This window comes from Corylus avellana, chromosome 4, assembly GCF_965113065.1.
Source record: "Corylus avellana chromosome 4, dhCorAvel1.hap1.2, whole genome shotgun sequence".
Classification (NCBI taxonomy): Eukaryota; Viridiplantae; Streptophyta; class Magnoliopsida; order Fagales; family Betulaceae; genus Corylus; species Corylus avellana.
In genome coordinates this window covers 1872980-1900236 of record NC_142493.1, presented here as the reverse complement: position 1 = coordinate 1900236, position 27257 = coordinate 1872980, and the positions used below count along the sequence as shown (strand labels likewise).

At 33.9% G+C, this 27257-nt stretch overlaps 2 protein-coding genes and 1 pseudogene across 2 annotated transcripts; all 3 read left to right on the top strand.

Moving 5' to 3' along the window:
• The first annotated feature begins 2124 nt into the window (after positions 1-2124).
• On the top strand, positions 2125-3432 carry LOC148586123 (UPF0481 protein At3g47200-like). Its single transcript, XM_088515274.1, has one exon. The coding sequence runs from the start codon at positions 2125-2127 to the stop codon at positions 3430-3432; it is 1308 nt and encodes a 435-aa protein (XP_088371400.1).
• Positions 3433-3518: 86 nt separating this feature from the next.
• On the top strand, positions 3519-5536 carry LOC148586122 (UPF0481 protein At3g47200-like; annotated as a pseudogene).
• Positions 5537-10939: 5403 nt separating this feature from the next.
• Positions 10940-13955, top strand: LOC148586121 (UPF0481 protein At3g47200-like). The gene is made up of 3 exons (XM_088515273.1): positions 10940-11217; positions 12862-13892; positions 13948-13955. Exons 1-3 carry the CDS (start codon positions 10940-10942, stop codon positions 13953-13955), a joined length of 1317 nt encoding a protein of 438 aa, XP_088371399.1.
• The last annotated feature ends 13302 nt before the right edge of the window (positions 13956-27257 follow it).

Genomic DNA, 27257 nt, shown 5'->3' with positions numbered 1-27257 from the left:
ATGAAATGGAAAGACAGAAATGCTTATGAGAAGAAGACAGGTTATCATAAGAAATGAAATTGGACAATGGATAAGGTTTACCTGAGTTGTCAACATTTGAAGCCGATTGAGGTGAACAAGTAGAAACCAGTTTACAATGATAATCTTGCAAGTAACTAGGTTTGTGTTTGATCCTATCGGACCTTTTAAGAATAGGAGAAGGTGCAGAACTAGGAACCTGGAAAATGGTGTCTGCAGAAGGAGAAAATGAGTTGTTTGCAGAATCAGAATGTGAAGTTGTGTCTGCAGAAGGAGAAGTGAAAATTTCTGCAGATTTAGAATGAATAGGTAAAATGATGTTGCAGAAGGAGAAGATAATGTATCTGCAGAATTGTGGTTTGGTGATGGAACAATAGTAGGTGGTTGGATGTTTGATGGTATGAAATCAAAAAATTCTCTGTCAGGAGGCATTGGAAAAGAAATAGAAGGGGAAACAGTATCATGCATATGCATTGAAGGTGAGGAATGACCTAGAGAAGAAGCATAAGGAAATATGGTTTCATGAAATATGGCATTTCGAGAAATGAAAACAGAATGATTATGAAGATTATAAAACTTATGTCCTTTCATGCCATACGGATAACCTATGAAAATGCAAGGTGTAGCTCTTGGATCAAACTTTGTTCTATTTCTAGACAAAGTTGAAACATAAGCTAAACATCCAAACACTTTGAGGTATGAATAAGATGGCACAACAGAAAATAATAGTTCATGTGAAGATTTATTGGATAGAAGAGGTGTTGGAATTCTATTGATAATATGAGCTGCAGTTAAAACACAATCTGCCCAAAAAGGTAAAGGAAGGTTGGACTGAAATCTTAAGGATCTAGCTACATTCAAAAGGTGTTGATGTTTTCTTTCAACCACAGAATTTTGTTGTGGGGTTTCTACACAACTTAGTTGATGAATAATGCCTTGGGCAGAAAAGAAGTCTCTCATGTGAAATTCAGTACCATTATCTGATTTGATGCATTTGATTTTAGTTTGAAACTGAGTTTGAACCATATTAGAAAAGGATTGTATGATTTAAGAAGTTTGAGACTTATGTTGCATCAAATGAACCCAAGTGAACCGTGTGTAATCATCTACAATGGTGAGAAAAAATTTGGATCCATTAAGGGAATTGGTGGCCATAGGACCCCATACATCACAATGAAGTAAATCAAAAGCAGACTTGGAAAAAGAACTACTAACAGGAAATGGTAATTTGTGTTGTTTAGCCAATGGACAAATTGGACAAACCGAATCTTGTTTACAAGAAATAGAAGGAACAATAGTGGAATGTTTGCATGAGCGGAAGATGGTGAACAATCTGCCATTGAAGATGGACCAAAAAAAAAATGCAGAGAAATCACAGTTTGTGATTATGGCTCTGATACTATGTCAAAACTATTCAAGAATGAATAGAATCAAGGAAAACAGAGCATGTGCTATGTGGAAGAAGAACAAAAGGAGAAGAAGCAAGTAGATGGAGCAAAGAAGGAGAGAAGATTTTCATTAGCATAATAAACTCGCATGAATTACTAGCAGAAGCAAGAAAGCTTATATACAAGCTTCCAATGAAGCAACTGAAATTGTAAAAACAGTTTAACAACTTGAACTTAAAAACTAACTAACTTAGTCAACAAAAGAGCTAGTTTATTTAGTTATACACGTGTTAAAAAGTTATATAAGGGGAAGAGTTTGGTTACCGGAAGGAGGCCCGTGGCCTTTCGCATTATTGAGATTTAATTACAGTGAGAATGAAGAGAGGAACTCTGTAGAGAGTAAGGTGTTGAAGGAGGAGTCAGTAGAAGCAGATCTGATTCAGAAGGTAATGGCGTGGAGGAGTCAGTGTTGAAAATAAATGTTTCTTTATATTTTGGACTACATTTTTGCTGGTTGACATTTCATCTATCACATCAAATCCTAATTTAGTTCTACTTATTTTGTGAATATCAAGGATTTAAAAGATACTTTCAACTTATAAAAGAAAAGGCCAACACGAAATTTTGCAGTGTCATGGGAACTATCCTCCAATGTGTTTATTAATGCTAGTGACCCTTGTCATTGTCATTAGGAAATTTAAGAAAAGCAACTTGCTAGATGGCAGAATCAGCGAGTCAAGAAATTCAAGAAGCAGCAAATGTGAATGAAAATTCTGAAATTCAAAGGGAAGCAGACAAAGTGTTGGCAAATGAAATCACAAAAATGCGAGAAAGCTCGGAGCATGCCATATCACGTGAATGTTGTATCTATAGGGTTCCACATGATCTTCGCAAATTGAAGGATGAAGCCTACACTCCTCGGCTTCTATCAATAGGGCCTTTTCACCTGAATGGAGATAAAAGATTGGAAATCATGGAAAAGCTTAAAGTGATATATTTCAAGAGACTAGTGAAGAAGGTTGCGCTAAACGTGGAGAATTTAGTAAGCTTTATAAGGGATAGGGAAGTACATGTCTGTAGTCGTTATGCAGAGAGAATCAAACTTACCAGTAATGATCGTGTGAAAATGATCCTGCTGGATGCGAGCTTCATTATTGTGCTTTTCCTTATCATATCCAACCCAAAAGAATGGGCGTATTTCGGAGACTTTACAGCATATACGCCACGGTTGACACGTGACATGTGGTTGATTGAAAATCAACTTCCCTTCTTTGTTATTGAGGAATTGTACAACCTTGCATTTTCATCTTGCTCATACCACCCTTCCTTCCGTCAGCTTGCCTTTAGATTCTTTAAAGGTTACAACACTCAAAATATTTATCCCGATCACAATTTGAAAATAGAGCACTTCACTGATTTGTTACGAACCTTTCTTTTGCCTGAATCACGAAGTCAAAAACAAAGAAACATGCACGAGAAAGTTATGCATTTGTACACTGCAAGTCAGTTGGATGAAGCAGGAGTGAAGTTTGAGGTGAGTTCAAGTAAATGCTTACTTGAATTAACATTCACAAACGGAGTATTGAAAATACCATGTTTAACCTTATATGATTCAACAGAGTCTCTTTTTCGAAACCTCTTGGCCTTGGAGCAATGCCACTATCATTATGATCTTTATTTTACTGATTATGTTCGCATAATGGATTTCCTTATTGACACTACCAAAGACGTGGATTTACTTGTGCGAAAGAAGATCCTGGTTAATCGATTAGGTGACAACAATGCAGTGACAACTTTGGTCAACAACCTCTCTTCAGAAATTTTTTTTTCAGAACCAAGCAACGATTATTTTCTTCTTTGTAATGAATTGAATTCTTTCTACGAGGATCATTGGCATAGATGGAAGGCTACATTGAGACGTGATTATTTAAGCACTCCTTGGAAAACTGCTTCTACCACAGCTGCTATTATCTTGTTGGTGCTCACTTTGATCCAAACTGTATGCTCTATAATGTCAGTAACTTAGATTTGAAGTTTGTGTAATTCTAATGGTATTAGATTTGAGGTTTGTGTAATTTTAATGGTATTAGATTTGAAGTTTGTGTAATTTTAATGGTATTAGATTGCTTTGTGATAAGATTTGATTGTTCGATTATTTTTATTGTTGTAAGAGTTCGAGGTTTGTGGGAATGCAGTTTACGACTTGAAAATTTTAAATTTGACTTCAGTATTAACTTTTTACTTTTGCACTCAATTATAGTATGCCACATATTTTTTTATACCGTAATACTATATACTCTATTTGCAATATTCTTTATACTCTTTGAAATCATACCTTTTAATTATACACTCTGAGATATTTTCAATCAATTATTCTACCAATTGCTATAATATTGTATATTGTTCATTGTTTTTTTTTAGCTTATTCCCATTTCATGCACCCTCTCATAATAATAGTACATCTAGTAGTTAGAAATATAAGTTTCTATTCAAGGAATGATCATATAAAACTTCAATGGCTTTGTAACAGTGGTTAATTAGGCCTGCAATAAATGATAAAACGGTGAGATCTAAAAGCATATTTGGAGACAAGTAATGAAACCCCTCATGCATAAACTAAAAATTCAAAAATCAAAATCAAATGAAAAAATAAAATAAAATAAAATTCAAATAGAAGCAAAAGCAAACAGTCCAAGAGGAAATGAAAGTCAAAATGGAGAAGTTGATAGAGAAGCCAACTTGCTAGGCGACACAGGGTTGACAGATGAAATCAAAGAAATGCTAGGAAGCGTGGAGCCTCCCTTATCACCTGAATGTTGCATCTATAGGGGGTTCCACATGATCTTCGCAAATAGAACGAAGAAGCCTACACTCCTAAGGTTGTATCAATAGGACCTTTTCACCGTGGAAATAAAAGATTGAAAACCATGGAAAAGTTTAAAATGAAATATTTCAAGAGATTTGTGTAACAGGCAAAGCTAGACGTGGAGAATTTAGTAAGCATTATAAGGGACATGGAAGGAGCTGTTCGTCGATGTTATGCAGAGAGTAGTAAACTTAGCAGTGATAATTATGTGAAAATGATTATGGTGGATGCGAGCTTCATTATTGCATTTTTCCTTGATTCAGTAAGTGAGCATGTTAAATGGAGTATTGACGACAGCTCTACAGCTCTCCTTCATTCAGTAAGTCAGCATTTTAAATGGGATATTGACGACAGCTTTAGAGATCTCCTTCATTCAGTAAGTCAGCATGTTAAATGGAGTATTGACGACAGCTCTACAGCATTTACGCAACGGTTGATGTGTAGTGCACAGGATGACATGTGGTTGCTTGAAAATCAACTTCCTTTCTTTGTTATGGAGAAATTATACAACCTTGCATTCCCAACTTGCTCAAACGTCTACTCTGCTTCCTTCAAATTGCTTACCTTCACAATCTTTAATATTTTCGACAGTCAAGGTATAATCTTGCATGTGCCTCGTGATGATCCCAAGTGGAAAATATTTCACTTCTGTGATTTGTTAAGAACCTTTTTTTCTGCCTCCATCAAATGAGCTACCAAAAAGATGTTGTGAATGCCAATTTGAGCATTTGCAAACTGCAAGCCAGTTGGACCAGGCAGGAGTGAAGTTTAAGGAGGGCTCAAGCCAACGCTTATTTGACTTAAAATTCACAAAGGGAGTGCTCAAAATGCCACGCTTAAATTTATGGGCTACCACAGAGTCTCTTTTTCGGAACCTCGTGGCCTTGGAGCAATGTCACTATCTGGATGACGCTTATGTTACCGATTATATTTTCGTATTGGATTCCCTTATCGATACTTCTAATGATGTGGATTTACTAGTGGAAAAGGGAATCCTAAATAATACTTTAGGAGACAGCAAAGCAGTGACAACTTTGGTCACAAGATCGGCCAACAAATTCGAATTTCTAGCACGAACTCCAATTATTATAATCTCTATGCAGATTTGAATACATTTTATGAGTGTCCTTGGCATAGATGGAAGGCTACGTTGAGACGTGATTATTTGAGCACTCCTTGGAGAACTGCTTCTACCGTAGCTGCTATTATCTTGTTAGTGCTTACTCTTACACAAACTATATGCTCTATAATCTCATTACCATAAATTTGAAGTCTGTGTAATTCTAATTGTATTGGATTCCATTGTAATAACATTTTATTGTTCGATTATTTTTACTGTTTTGGGAGATTGAGGTTTGTGGGATTGCAGTCTTCTGAAAATTTTAAAGTTGACTCAAGTACTACTAGTATGATAATATCATCATTTATCAAGCATGTTGATTTCTGGCAATGCCATTTCTCCTGAGCTTTAAATTTTCATTGTTTAATATGGTTATCATAATTTAGGATCCGGCTTCTAGACTGTCATGTAAAAATAGTAACAGGACATATATAATATATGATATTAAAATAATAGATGACCTTGGGCTCTACTATTCTGTCCACAGCACCAATTCCACTGCAAACGGCTACCACCACCACCACCGTATATGACCATGATAAGTTAGAGACCTTAGTGGACTAGGCCCTAGCTAGTAACTGGGACGACTGGCCCCAAGTGGTTCTTGTTTGTCAAGGAAGCTTCCGATGTATCTTTATATTCAATTGTTCACATTCGGTGGTAGTGGTTGCGGTGGAGTCGGCGCTATCTGTAGGATGATGAATAGTAGAGCCCAAGGTCGTTTTTCGTGGTAGAAGGCAAATGCAAGGGCTGAGGTGTTTCTTCGTTATCCTAATTGAGACGGCATCAAATGTAGATCTAGAGTTTGTACAAAATATTGTGTTTGCTGATCTACACGACGACGTTTGGCCTACAAATATTGAAGTTAAATCTAAGTCATTTATTATTTTATAGTTTTAGTGGAGTGAAGCCGGATCCCATAATTTATATGCAACACTAGCCGCTAGCTACGACATTCCATTTTAGAAAGGTTCTTCCTGGACCAATTAATCTCCGGCTAGGAAAAAAAATTAACAAGACATCTGTACATGGTACAAATGACTCTTCCACATCTACATAGTCGCTCTTCAAAACTTACATGCATGACATCACATTTGTGAGTATTCACCATGGGCCAAATAAATATATATTTAGCTAAAGTATAGCTTAACAACGTCGTAGCCCACTTTTTCTCTTTTAACTAGCCCACTTTTTCTATTTTATATATATATATATATATATATTCATTATTTTCAAAGAGAAAGAAAAATTAAATTGATATTTTGTTTTATTAATTTAATATCTTTTTAACCATGTAATCTCACCAAAACACCTTCTTTTTTGTTTTGTTTTGTTTTTATTTTTTTGTTTTTTTAAGGAATTGAGCAGAATTACCAAAATAACTTTTTAATAGCTTTTAGCAATCTCATTTTTTTAGCTATATGACGATTGTTAAATTATTACTTATCCTAATAGCTTAAACTAATAGAAAGATTTAAATTTAATAATTTCATTTATATTCTAACATTTTCATCACTTGTGGGCTCAAACTCTCACTTAGAGCATTCCCAGAGCAAGTCAGGTCCTGGGCAGGCCTCATGCAGGTCCCAGTCAAGTTCCAAGCAGGTCTCGGGCGGGTCCCAATAGATTTCCAGGCAGGTCTCGACGGGGTCTCGATGACGTCTTAGCTAGGTCTATCGATTTGAAAATGAGATGCTCAAACTCGAAAAATGGTTTACGGTTTTAAAAAATGGAAACCATTTTATGAAAATTAAACAAAAAATTTCGGTCAAATGAAAAATATTTTCATTAACTATTATTTTACGTTGCACCAAAACACCAAAAAATAAGAAAAACTTTTTCCAGAAAATCATTTTAGGTCGAAACAAACGGAGCATTAGAAAAGAAAAGGTCAACACGAGATTTTGCATCATCATGGGAACTTTTCTCCAATGTTTTTAATACTAGTGACCCTTGTCTTTGTTCTTAGGGAATTTAGGAAAGGCAACTTGCTAGATGGAGAAGAATTAGCAAGTGCAGAAATTCAATAAGAAGAAAAATACTTTGAGAATACATGTGAATGAAATTTCTGAAAGTAAAAAGGAAGCAAAGAGTTCAAATGGAAATGAAAGTCAAAATAAAGAAGTTGATAGAGAAGCCGTGTGGCATTGCATCATTGTAGTCTTTTGGGTTTTGTGTGGTTAAAAATAAACATATTAAAAAATAAACCAAGTAAAAAATAATTAGTCGAGGAGAGAAAAAAAAATAAAAAAATAAAAAATAAGCCACTCATTTGGCCTTTTGTAGTATTGTTTAATAACCTTACCTCATTTAACCAAGGCTTATAGTTTACCTCATTTCAGCTTGTTGTTGGCTCTCACTTTGGCCTATAGTTAGCTCTCTTTAAGCCAACGTTGTTAAAGGCCCATCTTCGATCACCATCGCCGACTGCCACCAACTATAGGCTCTCACGTTGGCCTATAAGCTATAATTGGCCCTATATCTTAATATATTATTCATTCGTATTTCAGCCCTCATCGATATCGACTCCAGGTTTCGTCCCTGTGTAAGTTGTATATTTGTCAAAAGGTCTAAATTAATTCTCTTCAAGACCCTGCTAAATTTATCTTTGTTACAAAATTATTTTCGTTCGTACGTAACAGTTAACACCCTTTATTTTTTATTTTTTATTTTATTTTTAATATGGGCTGATGCCGGGTTACAAACCCCGCATGTCACGTTAGTACGTATACGGTGATTGTAGTGTGAAGAATAATACTTTTCAAAAGTAAAAGCAAAAAACATAAAAATAATTCTTTTGTCTCCACGCAAGCAAACTCCTAAAGAAAAAGTGATTCTTGCTATGAGAGGCAACATAATCGTTTCCCTTTATATTGTCTATTTATTTTAATCTGCCTCGGAATATGAGTTAAGCTTAGAAAAGAAAGCAGGAAATATAATAATACAGGGCTGTGATTCACAGCACGCGGCGTGCGTGGCACGCCCACGCATGCCCGAGCAATTTTTTTTTTTTTGTTTTTTTTTTTTTTTAAAAAAAAAATTTTGCACGCGGCATGCGTAAGCAGGAAATATAATAATATAGGGCTGTAATTCATAGCACGCCCACACACGCCCGTGCAAATTTTTTTTCTTTTTTTTTTTTTTAAAAAAAAATTTTCACGCGGCGTGCCACGCATGCCGCGTGCTGTTTTCATTCACCCAATAATATATGCGGAGTTTCGTACGTGGTTCTCCCCAGCCTTGTTCCTGCATCGGGTGAGAGTGAAGACAAAAGAGTAATTAAGGAGATCTCTCCAAACTCCAAAGATAGTAAGTAATTATATACTTTTAATTAATTCAAACATTTATATATAGTAACTCATTTTTACCAGTCACAGACTCACAGGACAACACGATTTTGAGTGACTTACTTGTTTGAAGTCAATTCACTTGCATTTTTGTGAACAATTATAACAGTTTGAGGGAAACTTAGAATATTTGATATTGTTTATTTTATTATGGTTTTTTACATATTCTAGGCAGGGATGGAACCAGAAACTTCGATGGAAGGGGCAAGCAGGCCAAGCATAGAAATATATTAATATAAAGAGGTCAAAATATAAATAAAAAATATATTAAGATTATAGATTAAATTAATATATAAAAATAAATTTAGTACAAATTCAGTGTTTTTTTTTGTAAAAAAAAAAAAAAAAAAAAACACAAAGACACAACAATTATTTCATAAAATATATTTAAATTTTAAGCTGAAACCCTATCAAAATGGAACTCGGTGTTGTTTACATTGATATCCTGAAAATCATCTAAAATTGAATATGTACTAAATAACGCCGTAATTTCTCTTTCAATATATAATATCAAAAAATAAGTAAAAAAATTCAAGCTTCTGAACTTTGTGCATTTTTTTCTTTTGAAAATGTCAATTATTGGATTTAACTTTCTCATTAGCTACAAATAAATTTCTGTTACATTGGAGTTTTTAAAAAATATAGGAAAACATATATGTGGTTAACAATGAACAGACTCGCATGAAAAATAATAGAATATAATAGCTTTTACATGTCAAATTCTCCAATTGGTTGTTTAGATTTTAAAAACCAATTAATTGTGAACTATTTTTTTCTTAATCTTTTTATGTTTATTGGTTCTCAGGGTTTTTTATTTCTACAATTTTTGTTCTTTCTATATTTTTGTTGTTGTTTCTCATGAACTAAAAATTACTCTCAACTATAATTCTCAAATAGCAACTAAAAAATATTGCAATTTGCAATCAAATAACAATTAAATAATTACAATTTCTTATAAACACATTTTACTACAGAAATATAATTGGCTTTTTTTCTTTTCAATTGTTTGTGATAAACCAAAGATAAGCATAGTTGATACTTTTGCCGAATTAAATGAATTTTGTTTTAGCCTTGGCTCAAAATTCAATGATATATTTCTAAAATAAGCACGTGACCTACGGGTTATTCCTTCATCTGGGCCTTATTGTACATGATAGCACAATGCTTGGGTGCAATATATGTGTACATGCGGTTGTGGGTTGACCAGGGCTTTGACCAGGGCTTTTCAAAAGTCTTAGGGCCCGTTTGGGAGTGCGATTTCAATAAGTGCGATTTAAAAAATTGCGTTTTTAAAAATTACATTTTTAAAATCGCTAGTTTTTAAAATTGCACATGCTTTTGGTAAAACATACTAAAAAGTACTTTTTTTATCAATTGAGTGTTTGAATAACATTAGCATATAATTGCGGTTTCATGACCAAATTACCAATAAGGATGAACAAGACAAAGAGGATGAAGAGAAAAAAAAAAAAAAAAAAAAAAGAGAAAAGAAGGGTTTTAATATATTTTAGGTGGGTATTCTTGGTATTTTTTTCATTCCCGTTCTAAAAAAGGTAACTATTGTGCAAAATATCTTTTTAATCGAAATCGTAATTTTGTTTTAAATTCGCACTTTTTCAAATAAGCACCCTCTAATCAGCTTATAAAAATCGTAGATTTTTTTGCGATTTTAAAATTTGCATTTTTAAAATTGCAATCCCAAACACCCTAAAGTTGCGATTTAGTTTAAAATCGCAGATTATTTTTAAAAAAACGCACTCCTAAACACACCCTTATTACAACAGCTACGGAGGTCGGGCCATAAAATAGTTAAAGCATGCTTTTGAACGGTTTGGGAGCCTTTTGACTTATAGGGCCAATTGACCTTTTAGATTATATGGCAAGGGGCCAAAATTGTGAACGGCTAGGGAAAATAGTTAAAACATGCTGATTATACCTTGTGTAAATTTTTTCTAAACAAATGGCGGGTGGCCATGGCCTATACTGGCTCCCTATTAGTTTCGTCTCTGATTCTAGGGTTTAGTCTAAGGTTTCTTGTCCACTACTTATTCTCTCTCTATAAATAGAGAGCTATGTAAACATGTAATATCAATAATCAATCTCAATACAATGTAGTCTTTACATTTGTTTCCGTTCTCTCTCTCTCTCTCTCCATTATTCTAACATGGTATTAAAGCCACTTTTTTGTGGCCTCCAATAAATGTTTTTGACGTTTTTCGGCGCTCCTTCCGGCAACCTCCCTTTTTCGGCCGTCCACGCTCTGCCAAGCGGTTTTCCACTCAAAATCTCTTCCACGCATTCAACGCAGCCTCATCTAGGAAACTTTATCCAAATTCATGCTTGTGAGGCACAGATCTACAGATCTGTGGAAGATTCGCCGCCATCGGCCCTCCGACGCGCCGCCATGTGCCTCCACCAGTTTTTGCCTGCACTCCCATGCGCCACCATTACCTTGCTGGAGCGACATGCTCCTCCCATGTCGACAGATTAGACGCCGCCAAGTACAGATCAGAAGAGATCAGGACAACCTGAAATCCTCTTGGGAAGCTTAAAGAGATAATTTGTGAATTTTTCACTTCAAACCCTAATTTCCTTAACAGTTAAAGAAGTACTTAAGCGATCAAATTTACCAATTCTTATAAGCTTAAACTTATAAGACAAGCGGTGATTTAACAATTTTCTCTTTTTCGGCTTGAGTGGTGGTGGGTGTAGCAGTTCTCTTGTTTGAGAGCCACACAACACTACAGCAGATCTAGTGCTGTGTAGATATACATGTTTGTTCGAGTTTAAAAAAGATTGAGTTTTACAATATTCAATTTTTTTTAAAAGGATGAACAATTAATATAATTTAATTGGGCAAAAATTTATACGCTTAAGCTTTTAGATTAAATAATGTCTTAACATATATGCTATATTATAGTTTCACTGAGGACTCTCTCAAAATGTTAATTTCCATAACATATTCAAAGGTGCAGACAAGCGAGGCTCAAAAGAGACCATGGCCCCCCAAAATAATTCTTTTTAAGCCCCCAAATTACTATAAATGGTCTCCCCAAAAATATTGAAAGAGAAAAGTAGGATATCCCCAAACTAATCTCGAATTTGTTTCAATTAGTGCTGTGCGTGATAAGTGTCTTGTCCTCATTAATTCGAGACATAATTATATTTGTTTCAATTAGTGAAAAACGCTATGCCGACTCCAAAAACTTGTTTATCACAATTTATGCGGAATTAATACTATGAAGCAATAAACAATTCAATCACTCAAAATATATAAAGCAATAAAGAGGCAGACACAAATATTTTGGTTACGAAGAGGAAACATTTTAGAAACCGATTTAAAAGTAAAACTTCTCTGGGGTAGCCAAACCCAGAAAATCACTATTAAAATATTATCCAGAGATTACAGATACTAGGAACACTTACAACCCTTTGCAAGACCTTGGCTCTGTAAGATCGACAAGCCTACAACTCGTCTCTTTACTCACAATCTTCTTCAACGTGATTCTCCTTTACCAGACTCTTCCGATAGACTTCTCAACCATAGATTTATAAAATGAATAACTAAAACTCTAAGAGATTCAATTTAACACTCACCACATATGATCTCTCTTAGCACAGCCTCCGACGAACTCTCTGGGGGTGAAAATTCGTGCCTCTCTCTTCTATAATGATGCATATATACCCCCGACAAAACTCTAGACTTAACCCACTTAAAATCACGTTTTTTGGCCTAAAACTTACGGGTTGTCCAGACAGGTTAATGGGTTGTCCGGACAGGGCCTTGCGGAGCAAAAATAAGGTTTCTGGAAATGCGGTCCGGACCCGGGGAAGGCCTGTCCGGACCGGGCATGCAATGGGTGAAACAGCATTCTGGAAATGCTGTCCAGTCTTGATCAACAGCTCCGATCGATGGGCGTTTGTGGTCCGATTGAGCTGAAATTTTGTAGGGACGTTCATAACACATGAATCTACATTATGAACTGTGGAGATTGGATTCTAAGCATTCTATATTAGTGTTTGAGTTCGTAAACAGTAGCCTCTGCATTTTAAAACTAAATTAAGCCAACACAAGAACTAACAATTAGTTCTAAGTGGATATTATTAAAAAAAAAAAAAAAGAAGAAGAAGACAAGAAGAGAATTTAGTAAGCATTTTAAGGGGTATGGAAGGTGATGTTCGTCGTTGTTATGGAAAGACTAGCAGACTTAGCAGTGATAATTATGTGAAAATGATCTTGCTGGATGCAAGATTCATTATTGTGTTTTTCCTGAGAGGCCTACACATAGAATGCATGAGTGACGACGACTTTACAATATTTGGAGTACTGTTGGCTAATACTGTACAGGACGACATGCAGTTGCTTGAACATCAACTTCCTTTCTTTGTTATTGAGAAATTATACAACTTTGCATTTGTATCTCGCTCAAACTACCCTTCCTTCACTCAACTCACCTTTAACTTCTTCGCATATTACAACACCCAAAAAATGTCTCCTGATGATCCCAATTTGAAAATAATGCACTTTGTTGATTTGTTAAGAACCTTGTTGTTGCATCCACCACAAAGGCTACGAGCTATAAACCGCGACAACAAAGTTATGCATTTGTACACTACGAGCCAGTTGCATGAGGCAGGAATGAAATTTAAGGTTGGCTCAAGCAAATGCTTATTTGACTTAAAATTCAGAAACGGAGTACTAGAAATACCATGCTTAACATTATTCAATAGAATAGAGTCTATTTTTCGAAACCTTGTGGCCATGGAGCAATGTTGCTATCCGTATGATGCTTATGTTACCGATTATATTATCGTAATGGATTTCCTTATCAATACTGTCAAAGATGTGGATTTACTTGTGCAAAAGGGAATCCTGGTTAATTGTCTAGGCGACCACGATGCAGTCACAACTTTGGTCAACAATCTTTTGACGAGAACTATATATGTAAACATGAACTCCGATTATTGTGATCTCTGTAAATATTTGAATACATTCTACAAGGATCCTCGACATAGTTGGAAGGCCACCTTGAGACGTGATTATTTTAGCATTCCTTGGAGAATTGCTTCTACTGTAGCTGCTATTATCTTGTTGATGCTCACTTTCATACAAATTGTACGCTCATTCTATTTAAGTTTGTATATTTTTAATGGTATTGGGCTTCATTGCGATTACTTTTTATTATTCGACTATTCTTATTGTTTTAGGAGCTTGAGGTTTGTAGGATTGCTGTTTTCAAGAAAATTTAACTAAATGTTTTGCATTTGCACTCAATTATTATTTGCCACATTTTTTTTATATACTGTTATGCTATATGCTCTATCTGTTTATACAATTTGGAATCACAATTTTTTAATTATACACTCTTGAGATATTTTCCATCAATTATTCAGGATTGCTACCAATTGCTACTTTGTTAAGAATTTTTTTGAGAAAAATATAAAAAAGTCCCTCAATCTGTCAACTGTTTGCGATACAGTCTTACAATGTGTAAAAGGTATTAAAGTAGCACAACAAAGTAACAACATGTGACAAAATAGCCACTCCGTTAGTCAGTCCCGACAATTTGGATGGAAAATCAATCACGTGCCATCCACATGAGTACTTTTTAATTAAACTTCCTAAAATGCGCTTATTTTGAAAACAGAGGCATCCAATAATTAAATCAAAGCTCTCGCCAAATTCTACCTCTGATCTCAAAGCCATGCAATCATCTACATCGATCTCTTGGTCCTTCTTAAAAAAGCTCTCGGAAAACCTACTTTTCACAGCTCGTAAACAATGGAGAATGTTTCAAGTGACGTTAATCAATCATGTTGTCCTTTTGCTCTTCTTCTAAGATCTAAATCGCAGATGCAAGAGGTTGGCGTGTTAAGCAAAGTTGACATATTGATTATTATTATTATGGCTTTAGTTGCATCAACGTGGCCGACAGAAAACATAAGAAAAATGTATTTGTATGCATGCTGAATTTTCGTTTATTTGGCGATGGTTATTTTTTAGTCAAGTCAATGGTTATTGTTACCTTTTGCTTCTAATCTTTATTCTTGATCCATAAAACGCAATGCACATTTTTCTATTTGAAGATGTAACTGCAAATGTGATGATATATAGTTAGGGGTTAAATTGTATTTTCCTTTGGATTTCTTTATCTTTTTTTATTATTATTATTTTTTAAATGAATAAGCAACTTCATTAAAGCTCAAAACCAAAAACACCAAAATCACCGATTACAAGCAAGCAGCTAGCACAGCCTTACAAAATTTCTTTTTCTTTATAACTCAACCCTCTATCGTTTGATCTGAAATTAAGTAAAATAAAAAACCTGGCCTCTATTGTTTGAGAGCCACACCCACACAGCATACAGATGTACGTACATTTGATTTTTAGGAGCTCAAGGTCTCTGTGTCCCTTTTCAAGTCGTGTGCTTGCAGCCAAAAGGGAAAGGGCTCTACAATGGGTCAATGTCAATAGAGTGGGCCGTTGTGAATATCGGCCATGCAAGCGTGGTCAGGGCCAGTCCAATGTATTTGGGGGCCTTAGGCAAAACTTTGAAACGGACTATATTTTTTTAATATTTAAATATTAATCAAATAATATTTATTTTAATATTGCATGAGATTTTTACCTAATAAGCTATAAATAAGCACGATTCCGTACTCATAGTGATTTTTTGTTTGAGACTAAAATTATCATTTTGCCTAGGGTTGAAATAGCGGTTATGGTTAGCGGTTAGTGGCTAAAACTGCTAACCGCAACCGCCTAGGCGGTTAGTAATTTTTACTAACTGCTTCCGCTAACCGGGTAGCAGGCAGTTAACTGCCCGGTTAGCGGTTAACCGCTTTGAGATAACCGTTTTTTTGGGGTATTTTTTTTGACCGATTTTGGACTAGTTTTGGACCAGTTTTGGGCCGATTTTGGGCTCACTTAAACATTTTTTTTGCTCATTTTTAATTAACTTCTCTAGGAGAAATTTTAAAATTGAATGCATTATGTGGTTAATATCATGAGGAATATTAGATTACGTGAAAAAGAGGAATGATTGAACTTTATGCTTTTAGAAATTGATTATCATTTTTAATTAACTTTTTTGAAAAAAAAAAAATACTGTTGTTGACAATCATGCTCGATGCATATTGTCAAAGCATGGTGTCAATATGGAGGAAGAGAGAGAGAAATTTGGATTTTTCAAAGCTTTTGGGTTATGGAGGAAGAGAGAGAACTGCACTGCATGCGTGAGAGAAAGTTTAATTTTTTTTTTAGAACTCGTAAGGATACTAGAAAGAAGAAATCTTAGTACCAAGGAGGAAGTATTAAAAAAAATCTTAGTACTTGATTCGAAGTAATCTTAGCAAGCTGCAAATCTTAGTACGGGGTCGTGCTCTGATGCTATGTGTGAGAGGTGAGGCTAGAGAGTTGAGAGGCAGAGGCAAGGAGTTTAGGAGGCTGAGAAATAGGTTTAGGGTTAGAAAAATTAGAAAGAGAGGAATATATAAAAGTGCAAAACAACGTCGTTTTGCACTTCTATATAATAAAAATATAAAACCAAGGTTTGGGGGAATCGAAACCCAGAATTCTGGGTGAAAAAAAGACATAATTACCACTATGCTACAACAACTTATTGTGAGATATATATATATATATATAAAACAAGCAGGTAGCGGTTAGCGGATTTTCAAAACCCATTAACCGTTAACCCAACGGCCTAGGCGGTTGTCGGTTTTTACTAACCGCTTTCAAAGTGGTTAGGCGGTTAACGGTTATAGCGGTTAGTGGTTGTGGTTAGGCGGTTTTAAATTTCACCCCTAATTTTGCCCATACTCTTTGTTCTTTAGACTTAAATTAAGCTGGCTTATTTTTGTCTTTCAGCTTTTTCGTAGACTACAAAATAACCATTTTAACCTTTTAAAATGTAAAAAGTTGAACATTTTAACATTTTAACTTAGGTCGTCAGAGGAAAAAAGGAAAAGAAAAAACTTAGGCCGTCAGATTATAAAATATAATTTTCAGATTGTTTTTCTACTCTACTGAATAGACAAACCTAGACAAACTTAGGCCGTCAGATTGTTTTTCTTCTGTAAAGGGCCTGTATATTATAAAACAATAATTTTTCTTTTTTCAGCAAAGAGACATGGGCCTTATAATATTCTTGTGGGATTCTCAGATTCTTTTTTTTCTTGAATTATTATTCTTGTTTTATTGAGGGCCTCGATATTATAAATAAATAATATAATTTTTTTAAAAACATGTTGAGGGCCTCGTGAACGTTGTGCAGACTAGGGCCTTCATATTTAAAAAAAAAAAAAAAAAAAAAAAATTATTTTTTTAAAGCATGTTAAAGGTCTCAAGAAAGCATATCGAGGGCCTTTAAATTTGTATGCAATTTTGTTTTGGCCTTATTAAAAAAATAATTTGGGCCTTAAAAATTTTTTTTTTTGGGCCTTACGAACTGGGGGCTCTAGGCGCCGGCCTAACTCGCCTAGCGGTTGGGTCGGCCCTGAGCGTGGTGGTATGTTACGATCCTAGTGTCTCACATGGGTTAAGTGCACCCTTTCCTTGCAAGCCGATTTTCAATAATGAGTTATACCAAAGTTTGTATGAGTGCTCTAATAGAGCTGCGGGTTGAAAAAGAAGGCTTATATAATTTTAGTCCTTCACAAAACCATTTCTCAATTTTCTTAAATTCCACAATTGCGTTGCGTTTTCACACAACAATATAGGATACTAGGATGTGTTTTTTTCTCTCATCTCTCTGGACACCTTGGAACGGTTAGTCTTCCTATGATTTTATTTAGTTGGGAATAATAAATAGGATGTGTTTTTTTCTCCCAATTTTACTAGAGGCGTTAGGCATTATATATGTCAATAGGAGTGAATAGCAAACTTTTAATGGGGGTCCAATTATCTCACCTTGATCGGGAACTGTGTAAACATAGAAACTATTCAACAAGTACGGACATATAAAACAGCCATTTTTCGTCTTTAAAATTGTAGGGGATCCTAATTTCTTGTGACATATCCAAACAAGCAATCGGCAATAATAACGAGAAATGACAACGAAAGGAATGTAGGTAAATGCAAGACAGCCAATATCGAAGCGACAAATTAGTAACCAGGGGATAAAAAAACAAAAACAAAAAAATTAGCAGACAGACATGTGATTCACGAGCCCAAAAATAAATCATTCTTTCTAATAAATTACGACTCTTTAAAATTCTTTTGGATAATAAGCTGATATGATCAAATTTACATCATTTAATTAATTTTAAAATAATAATTAAAATTTGAAGACATATACTCAATAAAATACATATTAAGAATTTATAGGTAATGTTGATCCTTCTTATAATATGGAACATGTTAATTATACAGTGTGAGTGTAAGAAACATATATAGAATCTTACATTAGAAATTTTTTTACAAATATGAGTGGTTAATATAATATATAGTTGAGCCTAAATTATTAGCTTAAAATTTTAGGTTGAGTAATGTCCTAACATGTTATATTAGAGTTTCACAGAAAAACTCCTCTAAATGTTAATCTCCATAATATATAGAACCAATGGCTGAGATAAAGGAGCCCCAACAGATGCAATGGCCTCCCAAAATTCTTGAAAAAATAAAATAAAATAATAGTTGGCCATGGCCACCACCCAAATTACTCTAAATGGTCTCCCTAGAAATCTTGAAAAAGAAAAGTAGGACTTAAAAAAAAAAGAAAAAAAGAAAAAAAAAAGGGAGTGTGGTCATGATACTGTGCTTAAAAATGTTTCCTTGCATTATTGCGTACATTTCTGCTAATTAATTTGACATGCTCCACCCAATTTTTTTTTTTTTTTTTTTAATTTAGGATAGATAAATCATGTCAACTTAGCAAAGATTAATGCGAGATTGCAAATAAGCATTTCTTTATTATGCTACCCTAAATTGTTTCAATTAGTACTCTAATAATTGTGTTGTCTTCATTCATTTTAATTAATGAAATTTAGTTAATCTTAAAATCTACTTGGCATATCAAAGGCATTTCATCTTATATTTGATAAGAAAATAAAAGGACACAAATAAACCCAAAAAAAAAAAAAAAAAAAGGATCATTTCCTAGCTTAAAGCATCTAAAATCCTTGGACCTTAAGACATCAAAAGTGACAAAATAAAAAATTTCTCCTGATGGTCCCAATTTGGAGATAATGCACTTTGTTTATTTGTTAAGAACCTTTTTGCTGCCTCAATCACAAAGCCTATCTCAAAGAAACTGTGGTGAAAATGTTATGCATTTGTACACTACAAGCGCACAACGCAAGAGTGAAGTTTAAGGTAAGCCGAAGCAAATGCTTATTTGACTTAAAACTCACAAAAAACAAATGCTGAAAATACCATGCTTAGATCTTCAAGATATCACTGAGTTTGTTTGTTTGTTTTTTTTTTTTTTTTTTTTTTTTTTTGAAAAAAAAATTTTAAACCTCATGGCCTTGGAACAATATTGTTATTTTTATTTTTTTTAGTTTTTTTTTTTGAATTTTGACGCTTTCTCCCTCTGTTTATTGTAAATTTGCTTAGAAAAAAAGAAAAAAAGAAAGAAAAAAAAAAGTAATGCAAACAGTGACGAGACTTATGTCATCAAATCCAAACAAGACATACGTCATCTCGTACAATATTTCACGACTCAATTCGTACTGGTTTCTCATTAAATATGGTAGCACGTATGTGGAATTATTATCTTATCACGTCCACAAATGCAAACACAGTAATGCATTAACTTTTGCAACTACTTTACTGAAAACTGGCTTCGTATTAAGTATTAAATTATGAATAGACTAGTAAATAGACATGTGATTCACGAGCGTAGTAATAAATCATTTAAATTAGGACTTTTTATTTTTGAAATAAAATAAATTCTATTATTTTTCTTTAAATTAGGATTCTTTATATATATATATATATATTGAAAGTGAAACATTCCTGCATCCACTAAAATAGAGGGTTTTTGGCATTTAAATGCGATGTGAATGCTAGAGAAAAGGATGAAATTCAGAAGTTTGGCTGTCATATCATGAGTTGAGACTATTTTATTTTTTATTTTTAATCATGAGCTGAGACTTATATATTAATTATTACACACTCCCATCTCCCTAATTTTTTTTTTTTTTTGGTGTCAATATGTTCAAGAATTATAATTGTAAATCATCACCAATGTATAAAAACACCGCTGCATTATTATGTGAGTATTAAAGTAATGATTAAGTGATTAAATTTATCTTTTATTATCAACTTAAATTTTTAAGAAAATTAATGATTTAATATAGTATCAATCTATTAGAGTCATATGTCTTAAATTCAAACCCTAACTTCATCAAATTATCCTCATTTAAATTAAAAATTTAATGTATTAAGCATCACTTATTAGAGAAGAGTTTTAGCATACATGTAAGAGTATCTCCCCAAAAAGTAGGCAAAATAACTACAAAAAAAAAATAATAATAATAATACCAATCTTTTAAGGGCTGGAAATTAGAAAGTAAGTTAACGTGTATGCATGTATCATGCATGTAGTGAAAGGGAATTGTCCTACACGCACAATAATAGATAACAGATGGCAATTGTCCTACACCCACAATAATACATAGCGAAAGGGAACCACGCATTTTTCTTCATGAGAAAGATTTTGATAGATACCAAAGCAATGAAAACAAGAGTACTTATCATAGATACCAATGTCATCTCGTACAACATGATAAATTTTTGGTGGTTTCCCATTAAAAACAAAATAAGGTAGCTCGTTGGATTCTTATCAAGACTATAAATGCAAAGTCAATATTCTTACCTCTCCACTCATTAACTTTTGCAAGTACCATACCTAAGGGTACCCTGCTTTCAATGCAAACAGTGACACATGACTTATGTCATCCAATCCAAACAAGACTTACGTCATTTGGTACAATACGATAAATTCGTACTGGTTACCAATTAAATATGGTAGCTGTACGTGGGATTCTTATCTTATCAGATCCACAAATTCAAACACAGTAACACATTAACTTTTGCAACTACTTTACCTAAAACCGGCTTCGTATTAAATTACGAATAGACTAATAAACAGACATGTGATTCATGAGCGTAGTAATAAATCATTTAAATTAGGATTTTTTTTTTAAATAAAATGAATTCTATTATTTTTCTTTAAATTAGGATTCTTTGAAATTCTTAATTTGATATATTATGATATGTTTGTTTGTTTCTTCATTTTGAAATTGGTCATTAAATTCATTTCCCATTTTCATGTTAGTGATGAAGTCTACTCCACGTAGAAAATGATTGCCTTAATTCTTCAAATAAGGGCCCTAGCTAGGTTTTACAACATGGATTCCACAGCACAAGATTTACGCCAGAAAGAAAAGCATGAACATGATCAGGACCAGAGCAGCAAACGTCTCATATTTTTATTGGGTAATCCTAACAGAAATATTAATGTTTTATTTGTGTCATTTTAAAATTGATGTAGCATATATATTAGGAAACTCCCAGACCAGATCATTTTAAAATTCATATTAGGAAACTCCCGGACCAGATCATGTTACATGATCAAGTAAAATAACACCAATTTCTGTGGTTGTGATTAAGCGCATGCATGCTACCAATTTCCTTTAACTCGATGGCATTCAATCAAAATACCCATACAATATCTTTTTTCCTCCTGAGAAAGCAAATTTTGTGTTTCATTTGGATGCTCAAGAACATGAGGCTCATAATATATATATATAGTGTCTGTCCGTTGCAAAAAGGCAAGCAATTATATAGCACTAGCTAGGCAACAAAAAATGTTTACCCTACATGCAGGAACACCGAAGACCAAAGACAAACAAATAATATGTGATCTCATGGTCATGGAATTTGGCCTATATATGTATATGGGCTGGATTTTTGTACAAATTAAGTGTATGCTCAATCATTTCACGATTACTATTTCAGATTCAAAGCTAGCTTATGTATTAATAATAGTAATTGATTTTGGGGAACAAAAGAGTAGAACTAGTCAGTCTCGTTTGAACTTTCCTTGTGGTCTTTGATGCTCATCTTGCTTGCATACACTCACTAGCCTAGCTAGATGTTCTAAGACAAGTTGGATAATTTTGTAGTAAAGACTCAAAATTCAATAATTGCATATCAATTCAATTAGTTACCAAATTTCGATTAATTTTGGCCACATATATGTACTGTTTTATAAGATTATTTAGAGAAAAGAACGTAAAATGCTGGGAATAATACTACTGATCAACGGGCCCATCAGCTTTATTTCGAAGTCCTAGGAATTGTGTTACTGGGTCTCAATCTCTGATTTTTTGGAATTAATTGCTATCTCAAAAAATTCGCATTAGATCCCCACTCCAGGTCAAATTGGGGTAGAAGACACAATTTGGGTTCAATTAAACCTTCCGCACTCCGGATTAAGTTGAAGTAGACGATCTAATTTGGGTCTAACTCCGCTTCTCAGCCTATAAATAGACTCACATACCAAGTATAAAATTCAGATTGAAATCTTGTGCATCAAGCATACACCATTCCGTAGATATACTAACGTACGTAGGCATCAATATTTTTCGATATAAATACTAGTAGATCTTTGACGTTCTTGTGGAGAATTCAAATCGTCTCGAAGAACGTACAGTCTACTCCATCTACAAAAACTGTTCTAACATCAAATATTTAAAAAGAACCTATTATTCCACCAATTAATCATTACTGTTTTGGCTGCAGTCTAGCCCCTTGCCATTAAAACCTAAAAGGCTAGCTAACCACATGTTGAAATCTCGTGCCTCAGTTAACCAATTTGGAAAACATAAACAGAAATTCACAATGACAACCGGAGAGTTGAGACATAATGGCTATGTTTGTCATTGGCATTAATAAAGAAAATGGCGGTAATAAATTTGATTGATATGAGAAAAAATAAAAATGATTTTTATAAAAAAAATTAAGAAAAAAAAATTTGTTTTGTAATATTTATTTTTTATTTAAATAGTAATAAAAAGTGATTTGTAAAAGTAAGAATGTTATAGGTTGATTTTGAGAGAAATAATATAAGTTTTTTTTTTTTTTTTTTTTTTTTTTTTGGGAAACAGAGACATTGAAAGTGAAACATTCATGCATCCACTAAAATAGAGGGGTTTTGGCATTTAAATGCGATGTGAATGCTAAAGTAAAGGATGGAATTCAGAAGTTTGGCTATCATATATATCATGAGTTGAGACTATTTCATTTTTTTTTTTTTTTCCAATCATATATGAGCTGAGACTTATATATTAATTATTAAGCACTCCCATCTCCATAATTTTTTATTTTTTATTTTTTTCAGTGTGGATATGTTCAAGAATGATAATTGTAAATCATCACCAATGTATCAAAACACATGTGATTATCCAAGACATTTATTAAAGCTGCATTATTATGCGAGTATTAAAGTAATAATTAAGTGATTAAATTTATCTTTTACGATCAACTTAAGTTTTTAAGAAAAATAATGATTTAATATAGTATCAGAATCATATATAGGTCTTGAATTCGAACCCTGACTTCGTCAAATTACCTCCATTTTAATTAAAAATTTCACGTATTATGCCTCACTTACTAAAAAAGAGTTTTAGCACACATCTAAGAGCATCTCTAGTAGAAATAGGCAAAATGACTACTGAAAAAGTACCAATCTTTTAAGGGCTGAAAATTAGAAAGTAACTTAACGTGTATGAATGTAGTGAAAGGAAATTGTCCTACACCCACAATAATAGTGAAAGGGAACCGTGCACGCATTTTTCCTCATGAGATAAGATTTTAATAGATACCAAAGCAATGAAGGGAATTGTCCTAAAGGGAACCACGCATTTTTCTTCATGAGATAGATTTTGATAGATACCAAAGCAATGAAAACAGACTTATCATAGACACCAATTAATGCCATCTCGTACAACATGATAAATTTTTAGTGGTTTCCCATTAAAAACAAAATAAGGTAGGTCGTGGGATTGTTATCAAGACTATAAATGAAAAGTCAATATTCGACGTGGCAAATTCATTTGCACACACTTACCTCTCCACTCATTAATTAACTTTTGCAACCACCTTGCCTAAAACTGCTGGCTTCGTTTTAAATTACGAATAGACGACTAGTAAGCATATGTGTGTTGGAAAATTGAAATGGGGCAAAAAAAAGTGTTAATGCATGTTAAGATAAAATTGTTAATTTTGTTCCATTTTTTAAGCCTAACCGCTCCTCTCCATTTCCTATTCCACATGGGATTCACGAACCTAGTAATAAATCTTTCTTTGTATTAAATTAGGAGTCTTTAAACTTCTTATGATATTCAAAACAAAAAGACTGTATTAGACAGACATGTGATTTAAGAGCATAGTAATAAATCATTCTTGGTATTAAATTAGCTAGGATAATTATGCCACATTTATATCCACACCAACAGTCCCTAAGGGGGTAGTACGTTCAACTAATTAACTGGAAATCACTATTGATAAAATAGAGATCACTAGGTCGAACTTCTTTCTCACATTTCCCTCATCTTAAATGTGGGGACTCATTTGCACATAATGAATGACACATGTCATTTCTCATTTGTAGCCTTAATTTCCACCTAATCACATTCTATCTTGATCATCTACCCATCGTTACCCTCATTTGACCCACTTCATCTTTCAATACAACATTACACCTTCCCATGAAACATTATTATCATTTATTATACAAATTTGTTGTTCTTCCTTGGTCACATGAAAGTCGTACTTAAGTTGTTAGTGAAGTGTGAGTATAGTGTTTTTCATTTTTATTTTCTGTTTTTTTTTTTTTATTGCTTTATATATAATTTTTTTTTCAAAAATATAATGATCATGAGGCATTTTCAATAATTTCCATAAGAGAAAATGAAAATTATTGATGGATGGGACATTGCAAATTTTTGATATTTTGTTAAGGTATATTGCAAATTCTTAAATATTTGATGCCAAATTAAAAATTGGATATATACAAGTTTGGGGAAATAAAGTGTAACTGATGTAGATTGAAATTCAAGGTTTATCTTATCTTTCAGTCTTTTATTAGGTTTCTTTGTTAGTCTTTTATTCTATCTTATCTTTCAGTCTTTTATTTGAATTAGGTTTCTTTGTTAGTTTTTTATTTGGTTTAGTTGTCTTTCGTAGACTTATAAACTAACTTTATTTCATTGTTATCTTAAGACTAGAGTCTTGGGGCTATAAATAGATGCTTAGAGCCCTAAGAATGCAGTTTATGATTATTATTGAGTTTTGTTAAATAGGAATACTTAGAGTTGAGTTTCTTTGTGTTTTTTCCTTAAACCCTAGATAGGCTCTAGTTTTTAAAAAGATTTCTTAGATTCTTGTGATAGTCTCACAATCTTAGGAATATTTATCTCTTTAACTTGCTGTTTTTCTTGTTCAGCACAATCCTACGCTGCATCAGTTGGTATCAGAGCTCCAGATTTCTTTCCATGAATGGGGAGGAGCGACGATCTGGCAAACATGAACAAGGTGTACATGCGCACGGAGGCAGCACGTAAGAAGCAACCGGTGATTCGTTTGCGGCACATGGAGGAGAGGTTTGGTGGTCTAACCGTGCAGAATGAGGGGCGTACGCACACCCAACATGGAGTCCCTACCGATCACTTGGCCGACATGGATGGTCCGAGCGTTCGTCGTCGTCAAGCAAAACCGAGATACGCGGGGGTGGAAGACAAATTTATTGTCGAGGGTGAGCCTATCAATCCTTATGCGGGGTGCGGGGTGTGGAGTGCAGAAGGAATTTCCAATGACACAAGCCCATGCTATATCACGGGACGCATGCGTCAAACTTGACACCCAAAAAGAAAAAAATAGAAAATTCCTACCAAAAAAAGGTGTCTTGGGAGATGGCGAAGGTCAAGCATCAATCGGTGTCCCGATATATTGGAGGTATGTACCGACAATTTCAGACTACACGCACCATGGGAGGCAAGGTGGCCTAGCTTATCATCGATCCAAGGAGTGGTATGAATGTAGTCTTAGAGGAAGCGGTTCGGAAGCTAGGGCTTGAGACCAAGAGACATCCTACTCCCTATCGGTTGAAATGGCTCACAAAAGGAAACAAGGTAACAGTTTCTAAACATTCTCTAGTGTCTTTTTCTATTGGACCTAAATATGTGGATCATGTGTGGTGTGATGTGGTCGACATGGATACATGTCACCTATTATTGGGAAAGCCATGGAAATATGATAGAGTTGCTATCCGTGATGAAACAAAGAACACGTACAGCTTCATGTTTGGTAAAACCAAATTGACGTTGCTACATAGCCCATGGGCAGAGCCAAAACCTTCACAAGGAGATGGTCAATCCTTTGTAACCAAGCAAGAATTGACGGACAAGGAAAGCGACATCAAGGGAGAGGTATCGGGGCCGATAAAGGAGCTGTTGGGGAGATGTGTCGACATAGTCTAAGCAGAATTATCAAAAGCGATGCCATCATTGCGAGACATTCAACCTCAACTTGATTTGGTACCGAGGACTAATGTTACTAATCATCCACACGACATCAAGAGTTCTAAAAAGCTTGAAGAATTGGGAAAACAAGTGGAAGAGGTAAAGCTTTCAGAGAGTATCGGAATTTTTCATGAAGAAGAGGAACCCTTGGAAGAGGTAAATCTTTCGGTAGTTTTGCAATTTTTCATGAAAAAGAGGAACCATTGGAAGAGGTAAATCTTTCAAATATTTTTGCACTTTTTGACGACAATTCTAAATATCATGTGCCTGATAAGAGCCCCGAAGATGAAGTCTTTGATTTTAGTGTTGGGCCAATTGACTATGTTGATTTCATTGGGATAGATGCTATTTTGTCAAATTCTTCTAACCAAATTTGTGATGAGATCTATTTGGCGGAGGGGAATGTTCTATCAAAAAGTGACGGGGTCGTTGCTAGTTATTTGAAGATTTTCTAGTAGTTTATTCCCGTTTTTTCATGTAAATTTGCTTAGAAAAAAGAAAGTAATAATATTGTTATAATTTATTTACAATTTACTGATACATGTCAGTCTGTAATTGAAATCACCTCATCCATTAAAAATAATTTTAACATTCTCCAAGAGTCCAAATCATGTATTGATGATAGGTGTAATTAAGTTGTAAAAAAATCATTTCAATCCCAACCAACCACTTCAAGCTCATTGCCCTGCTTTCAATGGAAACAGTGACATAGGACTTATGTCATCCAATGCAAACAAGACTTTTGTCATCCAATCCAAACAGGACTTACGTCATTTCTTACAAAATGATAAATTCGTACTAGTTTTTCATGTGAGATTTTTATCTTATCAGGTCCACAAATTTTAACACAGTGATTCAATTAAATTACGAATAGACTAGTAAACACACGTGATTTGCGAGCGTAGTAATCAATCATTTAAATTAGGATTTTTTTTTAAAAAAAATAAAATGAATTCTATTATTTTTCTTCAAATTAGGATTCTTTG

What these genes read in the sequence shown, in the direction of transcription:
- LOC148586123 (XM_088515274.1), top strand. Translation starts at nt 2,125, where the DNA reads ATGGCAGAATCAGCGAGTCAAGAAATTCAAGAAGCAGCAAATGTGAAT.
- LOC148586121 (XM_088515273.1), top strand. Translation starts at nt 10,940, where the DNA reads ATGTTTTTGACGTTTTTCGGCGCTCCTTCCGGCAACCTCCCTTTTTCG. An exon ending in GAGCGACATGCTCCTCCCAT is followed by an intron (nt 11,218 to 12,861) that starts GTCGACAGATTA and finishes AAAAAAAAAAAG; the next exon opens with AAGAAGAAGACAAGAAGAGA.